This window comes from Chelonia mydas, chromosome 10 (genome assembly GCF_015237465.2).
Source record: "Chelonia mydas isolate rCheMyd1 chromosome 10, rCheMyd1.pri.v2, whole genome shotgun sequence".
NCBI lineage: Eukaryota > Metazoa > Chordata > Testudines > Cheloniidae > Chelonia > Chelonia mydas.
Window position 1 is genome coordinate 36,577,200 of NC_051250.2, and position 12,495 is coordinate 36,589,694.

At 50.3% G+C, this 12,495-nt stretch overlaps 1 protein-coding gene across 1 annotated transcript in view; it reads left to right on the forward strand.

Moving 5' to 3' along the window:
- NTN3 (netrin 3) overlaps positions 1-12,495 on the forward strand; it is an 86,969-nt gene that overhangs the window by 47,679 nt on the left and 26,795 nt on the right. The window contains exons 4-5 of the mRNA XM_037911356.2: positions 7,800-7,949; positions 9,402-9,455. Of these exons, the coding sequence (XP_037767284.1) occupies positions 7,800-7,949; positions 9,402-9,455 (204 nt within the window). The remainder of the gene's footprint in view (positions 1-7,799; positions 7,950-9,401; positions 9,456-12,495) is intronic.

Consider the following 12,495-nt stretch of genomic DNA (forward strand, 5'->3'; position numbering starts at 1 on the left):
GCCACGTGGTGCTCCCTCTATAGAACTCCTTGCCCAGTGCTGTCCTGGATGCTGTCCACTGCTGACACTGCAGACTTGGGCAATGTTAGCTCAGCACCGCAGATACTGGGCCAGATTCTGATCTCTCTTACTCCAGATTTGCACTGTTGTGAATCCACTAGGAGGAGAATCAGGCCTTCTCTTGCCTTAATTACAGGACGTCTTTTATAAATAACTCTTCCTTTCTTATGGGTCAGAGGCTTGTCCCAACTTCTTTGCTACAAGCTAGGCTGGAAGTCTTCTGAGTTTAGTTCCAGCTCCATCTGAGCCACTGAGGCCCTCCGAAAGACCTCTGTCACTTCTGCAGCTGGTCCCAGCCCAAACCAGCAAGAGCAGAGGGAACACTACATTGGAAAAGGTGGAAGCGAGTTAGCCAACTATTTCCAATCTCCGCAGTTCAGTCTGAGTCTTGCACAGAGATTTGTGTGAGCTCTGATCTTCTCTGAACCTGTTTGTCCAGCCCGGCTGGAGATGGCTGGGCATCGTCATAACCTGGCACTGTGAAAGCAGAAACTGTTGTTACCCTGCCTGTGTTCTTTGCTGGGGATTTTTAGGTGCCTTCCTTGCAGATGTCCTATTTACCCTATGCACCACCCGTGTGCGCACACAGACAAGTTGCTGTGGAAGCCCGTCAGACAGACAGGAAGACACTAGACAGTGTGTGTATGAGTGAGTATGAGTATTCAAAGGACCAGGCAGATTTATTTCCACACGCTGAGTCGTGGGAGGAACTCTGAGCATTTCCTCCCCTGGCTGTCTTTCAGGCATCTTTATTTTTGGAGATGAGGGCAGGGTAGCATAAGAGGCCCTGGTCCCCTCCAATGAAGTGTGCCACAGTTCTGACTGTCTAATCCACATGGCAAAAGCAGCAGCTTGAAGTCTGTCGGGACAGTCCCACTCTGATATCCTCGCAGAACGTAATTGCAGAGTATTAGGCTGATGGAAAGTATCCATTCAGAGGCAATTCTGCTGTGATTTTATAGCCAAGCTGCAGCCTGTGATGCACAAAGGAAGCCTGCTTGCTTACCCTGTTGCTCCTTGGGACAGATCCTGCAGGGCTGGTTGTGCTGCTGCTGAGGCCTACAAACCAGGCAGAAGAGGGGCAGAGATGGCCTTCTTCCCAGTGGCTTTTGACATTCCCATGTTCCTAGATCCTAGACAGGGATTCCACTCGCTAATTCAGACGTACCGGGAACACCAGGAGTCCCGGCTAGGTGAGGAAGGGATAGGAATCTCTACACACAGCTTGCCTGCTGGCAAGGAAGGCTACATAGTTCTAGGAAGAGGGAGGGGACTGAGAGGGAAGAGCTCCAGCATGCAGTTCACCAGGAGAGCTCTGCACAATGACTCTGCACACTCAGCTGAATCTTTAGCAGCTCTCTCCTGGGAGGCAAGCACCCCCGGTATGCACTGCAAGCAAAAGGCAGGTGTTTTGCCAGCTACATTTTTGGGTGCGTTTTCCTGGAGAGCCGGCAGAATTTGCAAACACCCCCAGAATGTCACAAAGTTCGACAAAACCAGGGGAACGCTTGCACTGGGTCATCCCCTGCTGCATTGTCTGTGTTGAGCGGGAGGCTAGTCTTGTGGTAAAGGCACTCTGCTGTGACCCAGGTGAGCCTGGTCCCGTTCCTGGCTCTACCACAGACACCATGGGCAAGTCACTTCATCATTCGGCATCTATAAAATAGGGATCATCCTATTGTCTTTCTCCCATGGTGCTCTATCTTGTTAATTTGAATGGTAAGCTCTTTGTAATCAGGATGATCTATGTGGTGATATGGTGCTCAGCACAATGGAAGGGCCCTCGAGATGTGATCATAATACATATAATACGGAGCAACATTTCCACCATATGGGAACTGTAACATCTCTGCCACACCAGCTGCCTACTAATTCTCATGCAGAGCAGCACAGTTAATGAGCCGCTCCAGCTCAGCCTTGCACTGAAATGGACACGAGAGCAGGAGTACCTGGGATCCTACCAGGGTCCATTTTGCTTAGTGCACTAGCAAGGCTGTTTATAAATCACACCCTGTGCGTGGCTAGGGGAAGGTTTCCAAGTGTCAGGAGGCAGGAGTGACCACTGGGCTAGAATTCCTGATTCGCTGCCATTTCCAATTGCAAGCCAAGCTTTAGGTATGAGTGAAATGAGTCAACTTGATGCACTGCAAGAGGCGTCTATATGGCAGCATTTCAACAACTAGCAGTTAAGAAAGCCCAAAATATTCATCAGAATAGGACTACGAGCTATTCTAGCAGGCAAAACTAACTCTGTACTAGATGTGGATGAGAACACGATGACCTCCTGAGGTCCCTTCCAACCCTGATATTCTATGATTCTATGATCCAAGAAATTGCCCATAAAAGCAACAGGAAAGATGATTTTTCAAAGGCTTGTCAAATAGCTAAAGCCCAGAGTGCTCAAATACTTGCAGAAAAGCAAGGCAATCTCCTTGTAGGTACAACATCTGCAGCAGAGCAAACTGCTTCAGACTGGCAAATGCAGTCAAATGGCAATGGCAGAACTGTAGCTTTCAGGTGAGATACTGGAGCACAACTAGAGTTATTCCAGGGAAAATATAGAACAAGCTCACTAAGGAAACTGTACAGGTGTCTGAAGCAAAGACATGGAGAACTGCTTTCTAGACCGACGGCTGAGCAGCCAGTGCCCCAGCAACACTCGATACGTGCCGCAAGTTAAAGAACTATGGATTGAATAAGGTGGATAGAAAGCTGGCTAGATCGTCGGGCTCAACGGGTAGTGATCAATGACTCAATGTCTAGTTGGTAGCTGGTATCAAGCGGAGCCCCAGGGGTCGGTCCTGGGGCCGGTTTTGTTCAACATCTTCATTAATGATCTGGATGATTGGGTGGATTGCACCCTCAGCAAGTTTGCGGATGACACTAAGCTGGGGAGAGAGGTAGATACGCTGGAGGGTAGGGACAGGGTCCAGAGTGACGTAGACAAATTGGAGGATTGGGCCAAAAGAAATCTGATGAGGTTCAACAAGGACAAGTGCAGAGTCCTGCACTTAGGACGGAAGAATCCCATGTGCTGCTACAGTCTGAGGGCTTACTGGCTAAGCGGCAGTTCTTCAGAAAAGGATCTGGGGATTACAGTGGATGAGAAGCTGGATATGAGTCAACAGTGTGCATTTGTTGCCAAGAAGGCTAACAGCATATTGGGCTGCATTATTAGGAGCATTGCCAGCATATCGAGGGAAGTGATTATTCCCCTCTATTTGGCACTGGTGAGGCCACATCTGGAGTATCGTGTCCAGTTTTGGTCCGCCCACTACAGAAAGGATGTGGACAAATTGGAGAGAGTCCAGCAGAGGTCAATGAAAATGATCAGGAGGCTGGGGCACATAATTTATGAGGAGACGATGAGAGAACTGGGCAGAAGAGAAGAATGAGGGGGGATTTGTTAGCAGCCTTCAACTACCTGAAGGGGGGTTCCAAAGAGGATGGAGCTAGGCTGTTCTCAGTGGTGACAGATGACAGAACAAGGAGCAATGGTCTGAAGTTGCAGTGGGGGAGGTTTAGGTTGGATATTAGGAAAAACTATTTCAGTAGGAGGTTGGTGAAGCACTGGAATGGGTTACCTAGGGAGGTGGTGGAATCTCCATCCTTAGAGGTTTTTAAGGTCAGGCTTGACAAAGCCCTGGCTGGGATGATTTAGTTGGGGTTGGTCCTGCTTTGAGCAGGAGGTGGGACTAGATGACCTCCTGAGGTCTCTCCCAACCCTATGATACCCCTGCAGCGCAGTCACAGTCATGTATTGTACCAACAGGCAGAGACGCTAGAGGAATCATCAAAGTTGTTTAAAATGCCTGAGCCATCCCAGGCATCTGTCGAGAGAGGAGATGAAAGTGCCCATTGCTCTAGTCCAGAGGAAGGCAAAGTAGTATTGCTATTAAGAGTCAATAGCAGTGGGGTTGGCATGATGAGTTATACAGTTTGTTGCTCTCTGGCATCACTTCTGTAGTTGTTGACATCACTCAAGCCCCTAGATTGAGAGATGGCTGATAAATAACCACCTGCATCACGTCAATGAGATGTTAACATCCCTGCATCTCAGTCTTGCTGCATGAGACCCCTCTGCCCATCTGGAGGGGCATTTCCCAGCACTCTGTTGGCGTGGAGGGTGGCTGAGTCTTGGTGGGAGTTTCTGTAGTTCGGCCCTCGAGAGCGAGCATGTCACTGCTGTGGCTACCCCGTGAGAAGTCTGGAGCAGAGCCGAGGCCTTGGAAAGGGGGACGGGATGAAGCAGTGAGAGGGATGGACTCAGTCCAGTGAGGTTCAGGGGAAGGTGCTGGGTTGGGTTCACTGCAAATTGAAGTCTCATGTTAAAGAAGCTGTGTGGACAGGGGCTAGCCAGAGCCATAGAGCTGGGTGAGAGCTAGTGTGACTGGTTCCAGGGAGCAACTGGCTCTGGGTTACCCCACAGTCCAGCCCAGGGACCTGGGCAGTGTCATGCTGCAGATCAGCTCCAGGGGCCCACACAGGATCCCCCTAGGACATGGCCCCAGGGGTCTTCTCAGGGTTTCTGCTGACTACTTCGTGTTTCCAGGAGAGCTAGTGAAGCCGTGGATTGCTAAGTGAGGTGTTACAGGCCCTCACTGTCCTGGCACCAAAGCATGCTGGGGCTGAAGAAAGGTCCCATGTTTCTGAAGGTCCCATGCCATGCCAGGACTCCCTCATCTGCTGCCATTTGTTATCACAGCTGAGCCCCCAAATACCCTTGCCAGAAACACGTCCGTTTCCAATCCCAGCCAAGATCTGATAAGGACCAAGGCATCTGTTCCACATTAGACACTGCATGCTCTCATTTCTTGCTGAGCATGAGAAGGCCTGGTGAGCAGGGATGCTGTGCTCCAATGAGATCCCATCTGGTGAAAATTAGGGAAATGATAACATCTTTGGGGGGGGGAGCACAAGGGGAGTTGTTTTTGTTTGGCTTCGGAGTCACGTTTGACTATTACACTGATGGAAACCAAGATACCTTTCCCAGTTCTTAAACAGCCCCAGTCCTAAGCTGGCTGATGAAACAGTCATCTCCTGGTTTAGCAGCTTTTCTCCCTCCTGTGACTCTCCCATCAAGCACTCACTACAGAATGAGTAAACCGTGTGGCTGTAGGGCTGGGGCACGGGAATGAGCCAGATTGGGTCCTCCCCATGGAGCTGGAGATCAGATGTGCTGGGAATCACCAAGAAGACTCACTTCAGATTCATCCCACGGCTCTAGAGCCAGAGAGGAAGATGTGAAAGCAAGAACCATGAAGGAATAACTTCACTTCCATCCCCTGCGTATAGCTCCTGCGATGAGGGAGTGAAAGGGAAAGACCCACTGTGAGTCTTTCCAATGAAGACAGGAGACTCAGATTGACTCTAACTTAGCTGTGTCCTCTGATGAGGGGAGATTGGACTATGGAAGTGTGTGTGTGTGCATGTGCGTGCCTGTAAGGAGGAAACTGTATTCCAGTCCCAGTTCTAGCACTCATCCCATCTGAGAGAGAATCACCCCATCGCTATGGAAGAATGAGAAGATGGGTCTCGTTGCTAAGCATGGCTGTGATACAAGCAGTGTTACTGGACTGAAGCTTTCATCCCAGTCCCTCAGCTTCCTCCTTGAGGGTGTCAGTGGTTTGGTTCAGCAAATTCCTGCTGCATCAGCAAAAGTGTTGCAACCTCACGGGTTTTCCATTCATTGCAGTACCTTTCATCCCGTGAGATTGACGCACTGCTCCAGGCTCCAAGACCTCCTCTCTTGCCTCTGTAGACAGAGAGAGGGAGATAGCATAGAGGCCAGGAGTAGCTGGAAGGCAGGAGGGAGGAGTCCAGACCATTGAGCCTAGGAGCAGCACAGCTGTGGTTGCTTACAAGACACTGAGCGACTGGTATGGCTGGATCACCAGCGATGACACAGGTGTTGCCTCTCCTCTCCCCCGCTCTGCCCTGGCCATGGCACTGCACCCGGCAGATCCCAGCTCACTGCCCCCTTTGCCAGTATGCTGGGCTCGCCAGCCATGGCACGCACACTCCTCACCTTGCCAACAATAAAAACGAGCAGAGCATCGTAAATGGTTCTCCCTTTTTCTGACACAAACCAGGGTCGGTTTTTACACATTTTTTCCAAAGTTAAAAATCCCCTGCTGGAACCCAACTTTTTTATTTTTCTCTCTCTCTCCTCCTTTTTCACTCCCTCCCATTTTTCACAAGGCTGCAATTAGTTACCTTTAATGAGCCTTAACACTCTCTCTTTCACCCTTGGGCCCCCCCAGCTTGCTCACGATTGGCTAATTGATGGGGCCAGCTGGCAGGAGAGCCCCTGGAAATTCCTCCCAGGTTCCACAAGGTCCTCTGAAGCAGCTGCAGCTGTATTCGCCCTAAGGTAGGGAAGGGGGTGGGAGAAATTCACTGTTCTGATGTCCAAAGCTCGAAGGATGGCAGACAGCTGTAAGTGCCAATTCAAACACTCTGAGCTCTAGGGACTGAACCTGAGGAGACCTAACTGAGAAGAGGTCATGCCCTGCTCCAAGCCCTTTATGAAAAGAAACACACAGTAGGAGCATCCTCTGGCCAGATCCCTGCGCTTGGAATGAGATGGGAATTCCAGCTCTATGCTTCTCTGATCCTGGAGGCTGCTTCTCCAGTGGACCCCCGTCCCTGACTGAGGGGGGACTACCTTCTCCCATGGGTGAGAAGAGAATTAATTCTCCACATTCCAGTCCTGGACCATCCCACTCTTGTCTGTTTCACCCTGCCTTGAGATTCCCATGATGTCACTTGCATTGCTCAAGGCTCTTTCCTCTCAGGAGAATCCTCTGGGGAGTTTCGAAACTCAGTCTCCTTTATATGTTGTCACCGAAGCTAATGTGTTTATCCAAGCAATAGGCTGTTAGTTGTAGTTGGTGCTAGATGTAGTGCAGGTGGGTGTTCTGCAAACTGTCCCTACCTAGTTTTGTCAAGGCACTTCAGTCTTGACTGGCAGCAGCCCCTGCTATTTCAGTTCTGCGCCCCACCCAGCTTTGCCAATGCCCTGTCGTCCTACCTTTATATTCATTATGCAGTCAATTAGTATGTGTGCAAACAGCCTGTGCAGCACTTACATCACACACATGCCCTCACCTACACAAATGGGCTCCTGATGCCAAAGTGTTTGGAGGGGGGTTGTTCTTCGTACAAATACCTTTAGAGACAATCACTGCCATTTTTCATTAGTCACTGGTCACCATTCTTTATTTTTCTGCCTAAAAACTTCAGTCATCCAATCAGGGATTAGCAACAATACCATGTTTCAGAGTAGCAGCCGTGTTAGTCTGTATCTGCGAAAAGAACAGGAGGACTTGTGGCACCTTAGAGACTAGCAAATTTATTTGAGCATAAGCTTTCATGAGCTATAGCTCACTTCATCATGTGATTCAGGTGACCAGTCACATGCCACGAATACCAGATCATGAATAGCCAGTTGTGAGCAGCCCTTCGGTTTAAAATTGTTTATCTGAAAGGTTCAGTGAATTCATCAAACCCATACACAGAAAATCAGGCTTGGTTAATGAACAGAAAAGAAGGGTCTAAATGAGCTAAGTAATACCCCCAGCCGGATTTATGGTGTTTTAACAATAATTTGTTCATTTTCAGTCTGTGTGCAATGGCTGTTATCAGAGACATGTCCTGTTCAGCACAGAGGACTGTGTGTGAAATACATCTATTGACTTTCTTTTTGCAGCATTTCTCTTTTTCTCTTGTTTTCTCAGCTTGTGACTGCCACCCTGTTGGTGCAGCTGGTAAAACCTGCAACCAGACCACCGGGCAGTGCCCATGCAAAGATGGTGTGACAGGGCTCACCTGCAATCGCTGTGCCAAGGGCTACCAGCAGAGCCGGTCACCTGTGGCTCCATGCATCAGTGAGTAACGCTGTCAGCAATGCCTAGTTCCAGCATTCCTGTGTTCTAGAGCCCCAGTTCCTCCTTCGCCATCTTTACAAGTGCAAGATCTTATAGCCGTTTTGTTACCTGGGGCTGTGAAGTGCTGTCCTACCGCCAGGGACTGTGAGGTCATTGGCTGTTAGAAGCTAAGCAGGGCTGGCATGGGGCAGCAGTTGGGTAGGAGCCCTTCAGGGAGCACCACATGCTAGTGGATCCATACCCTCAGGGGCTCTGTGCTGCTGGAGAACATCTTTTGAATGACCCTGCAGCCATGTGGGAACTCTGCACAAGAGGTTTTCTCTACTCACTTCCTTCTCTTCCATCTCGCTTTCTGCACTGGCAGCCCGGCCAGTGTCCCAGCTCCCACAGTGGTGCTGGGTTGAAGCTGAACTGGAAGCCTTGGGGAGGTTGTAAGAGTCTTTCCATGCTCCTTGCCCCAGGGAGGCCAGCAGTGGGAAGAGATTAAAGGTGGCAGCTGCGTTGTGCCAATGGGAATAGGATGCTTCTAGTTCGACTCCCTTGCAGGAGCACAAGGGAGCAGAGTGGGGGCCCCATAGTGCACAGAGTCAGCTAACTGGCATCTCTCTCCACCCACTGATCGCAGTGCTGCAGGGAGCACAGCAATGGCTCTCGGGGCCAAGATGGGCAGCTCTGGTGGTTTCTCTAAAGGTCTCCTGGAAGCCTCCAGTTCCTCTTTATCTCTGCATCAGCAACAGCAGAGCTGTCCCAGCAGGGTCAGCGGATGCCTGGCCTGGCTCTCTTGTCCAGAGAGCAGCACTGGCTGGGAAGAGGAGGAGATATCTGAGCAGAGAACATCTCTTCCAGAGATTGGCTTGTGCCAGGGCGGAGGCAGGGAGACAGTGCTGCTGCACAGGCCAATAGAGAACATGACACAGCACACACTGGCCTTGTCCCTCACTGCCACTTATCTGCCATGGCTCCCAGCAGTCACCGCTCTGCCTGGACTGTATATAGTGGGCCAGATTCCCTCCTGGTGTTAACTACATTGAAATCATCAGAGTTATGCCGGTCTTGGCCCATTGACTTCAATGGAGTTATTCTAGATTCACCCTGAAAACAGAACCAGCGGCCACCATGAATGAAGCTTGTTAATCCTCTATATGACTCCTTTGGGGTGTGTTTTTCCTGGGCTTATCCCTAGGGGAACCCTACGACTCCCAGGGCTCCCTCTAGCCTGACTGGCAGAGTCAACAAGGGGGATGTGTTGTGATGCACCCCCTCTTAGTACCCGGCATGTCCCCATGGCAGCAGCAAAGGAAACCAGCAGGAGGAGCTGCTTTGTCCTTTCTTGCTGCTAACAATGGACTCTCTCTTCACCAGCAGAAACCGGGGAGAAGGTATAGGTTTGGACAAACCCAGCAGTTGGAAAGCAAGCACACTTCCTTAAGAATCTCACCCTTTCTTTTCCAGAGATTCCTGCCATCAACCCAACCTCTGTGGTCACCAGCACAGAAGAGCCGGCAGGTGAGTGCTCTAAATCCCGGTTTACAAAAGACATAAGAGGAACACTATCTGGGCACCTTGCAGCTATCCCTGTCTAATTGTATTTTCCCCTTGCCATTCCTGGAGGACTCCCCACTCTCCCCTTATTTAAGCATGTGCTGGCATTGAACACTGAATAGTCTCCTCATGCCCAGCTTGGTTGCAGAGAGCAAGCAGGTAGGTCTCCTCCAACGAAAAATAAAATGTGCAAATGAGGTTTTAAATCCTATTTATTTTTGGAAACCAACCAAAGAAACTTGACAGGAGTCCTAGCAGCCTGCATGCACTCTGGCCAGGAGCAGCCCACCCCTTTGGCGGAGGGGACCTAGTTCTTTCTCACACTGGGATTCAAGGGGAGTTTGTTTCTTTAATCTCCTCCAAACACAAGAGATTTCCCCTGAGTGCTCTTTGCTGCAGCATCAGCTCCCTCTGGGGAACGTGTGGTTTCCAAATCTGCTGTTCTTGTTGCAAGGCTCTCAGGCCATGGCATCTGTCCCACAGCTGTGCCATCCAGTGGCAGGTTGAGAAATGGATCAGCTCGCACCACTGGGACACATGTTGAGTTCTCTTTTCAGAGCCAGATGGGGCCTGGTCCTCGGGTGGGTGCATCCCCCCATCCCTGCACTCCCACACAAGGGCCTGGCATAGTTGCTGTCCTGGCATTCTCCTGAGAGCGGGGAGCTCCTGGCCTGCCTAAGCAGACTGAAACCATTGCTGGCTACAGCTGATTTCTGAGATTAGATGAACAGCCATGGTTCCAAATGGAAGACTGGCCTCCTGTTGCTAGCTCCTCCGACGGCTTCCCTCCACCTATCTGCATCGCCTCCTTCCTCCCAGACTGGGCTTGAGCCAGCTGTTTTCTGAGAGGCTAGGACAGCAGGATGATGGTGCACACTTGATGGGAAGGGGAGAGAAAAGCCAAGTGTCAGCTGCATAGCAATGGCATGGTAAGCCCATAATGTCTCCCAGCTTCCACAGGAGGCGCAGATCTGAGTTAAGCGGATCTCAGAGGCAACAGGATTGATAACTATGGGAAACCTAGGAGCATGCTTTGACAAGGAGAAACAGCTGTCCATCATAGTCCCAGGAGCTACCTAAGAGGAAGGAGCAGGACTGTTTTAATGGAAATCCACCCACCCCTGCTAGATCCTGCGGGCAGGTTAGTGGCACCTCATGGTCCATAAGCCAAAGACTGATGATAGCAAGAGCAAGGCCTTCTGTCCTCAGGCCTCATGACATCATCCATCAATATGATGGACCCTATCTCCATCAAAGGCCCAGATCTTAAATCTAGGCCTGGAAAGGGTCTCAGATATTGCAGCAGAGGAGATGCTGCTGGAGGGGACGCATCCGCACTGAAGTAGAGGGATTAAAGATAGAATGGCATTGACAACATTGCTAGCATGGAGGGATGGTGACCTGAGCAAAGACCTGACCTGGTAAATTGTCTCTCAAAGGGGAAGTATCGACAGTCTTTCTCATTAGACATCCAGACACTTCCACTGCTTTGCACTACCCCAGAGAGGCACAGGTCTGATTTCCAGGTGGTGGCTTGGACTTCATCAAACTCTTTCAGAAATTGTGCCTCTGAGATGTGCCAGTACTCAGTCGGGCCAGGCTCCCAGATACCTTAGTAATGATTGTGGGATGGAGGGATTAATAGATAGAGGTGGTGAATCTTTTACATAAAGCATGCTGCTATCGACTTTCAGTACTACTATGTTTGTGCCTGAGTCCGGATAAAGAGTCCGGACTGATATAGCAGCCAGCCGACAGTCTTCTGACTAGCTCTACTGCTGGCTGTGACCTGCCACATGCAGTGGTGGAAAAGTAAAGCAATCTCTTTCCTTCCCTCATCACTGGGGTAGAGGAGCCACTGTTTTTTAGGTCACATTTTCCTTCCGATCCCCATGTAATCCTTCCATCTAATCTGTCTGTCGCCTGTATTTCTGAGGTGTTTATTGCCATAGTAATAGTCTCACAAGCAACCTCCAACTCACTCTGTATCCATCTGTAGTGTTCCTTATTAGCTAGTCAAAGAGCAGGGGAGGAAGGGAGTGTAAGGGTCTCTGACACTTTTTTCTTCCGCCCATCATACTACTCCCGTCAAGGCCTTGGTCTTCTCATACACCTCAGCATGAAAATAGCAGACACCCTACCCAGTTTCCGCTCCTGGTCGATAGCACACACGGGGATTATGGTGCTAAGAGGACAACAAATGCATGTTCTTGCTGCTGAGCACCTCCTCAGGGTCAACGAGCCACCTTCTCGAGAGCTTCCCCAATAGCTGCCTGAGATCAGGAGACTCCTTGTAATGATCATGTGTTTGGACAAGTCCCTGACAGGGTGGAGTAGCAGGGCTTTCTGTATCATAATGCCTCCATGTTATCAAGATGCCAGGTTGTCTCATGCCACTTCTGCTTTCCTAGTGTGAATGGGCTCCTATGGACAGGTCATTGCCCCCAGGTACATATGGAGGATGTAGCTGCAACAACATGAAGTCTAGAGGTGTAGAACAAAGGGGATCCTTAGTGACCTCTCCCAGCCTCCTCAACCCCTCCTGCCTTACCCAAACTGGGCATACAGTGACCCCCCACAGCATATCCCCCCAGCCATTTGTGGAGTTAGTAATCTCTGTCCCCCCACCCCCCGGCACATCTGTACAGTTGCTCTTTAGTGCTAGGAGTTCTGTGGGAATGTTGTTGCACGTCTCCCTCTGACTTGGGCTCGTGGCTGTTGGAGTTCTTGCAAGCCCTTCTCCCAGCCTGGCTCAAGGGTGGACCCTTCAACAACAGTATGTCAGTGCTTTGGGGCATTTTCTGAGTCCCATGAATCTGTGGGGCCCCCACCTGGCCCACTTTTTTTTTAAATATTCAGATATTGACTATGTTGGTTGCTTTATTTTTCCAAGGAAAGTCACTTCAGTGTGAGCTGGAGTTGGCTGCATGTTTTATAGACTAGTGAAGATACCTTCCTGGGCCAGACTCCCGGCTGGTGTGAACTGGCCTGGCTCCATTGACAG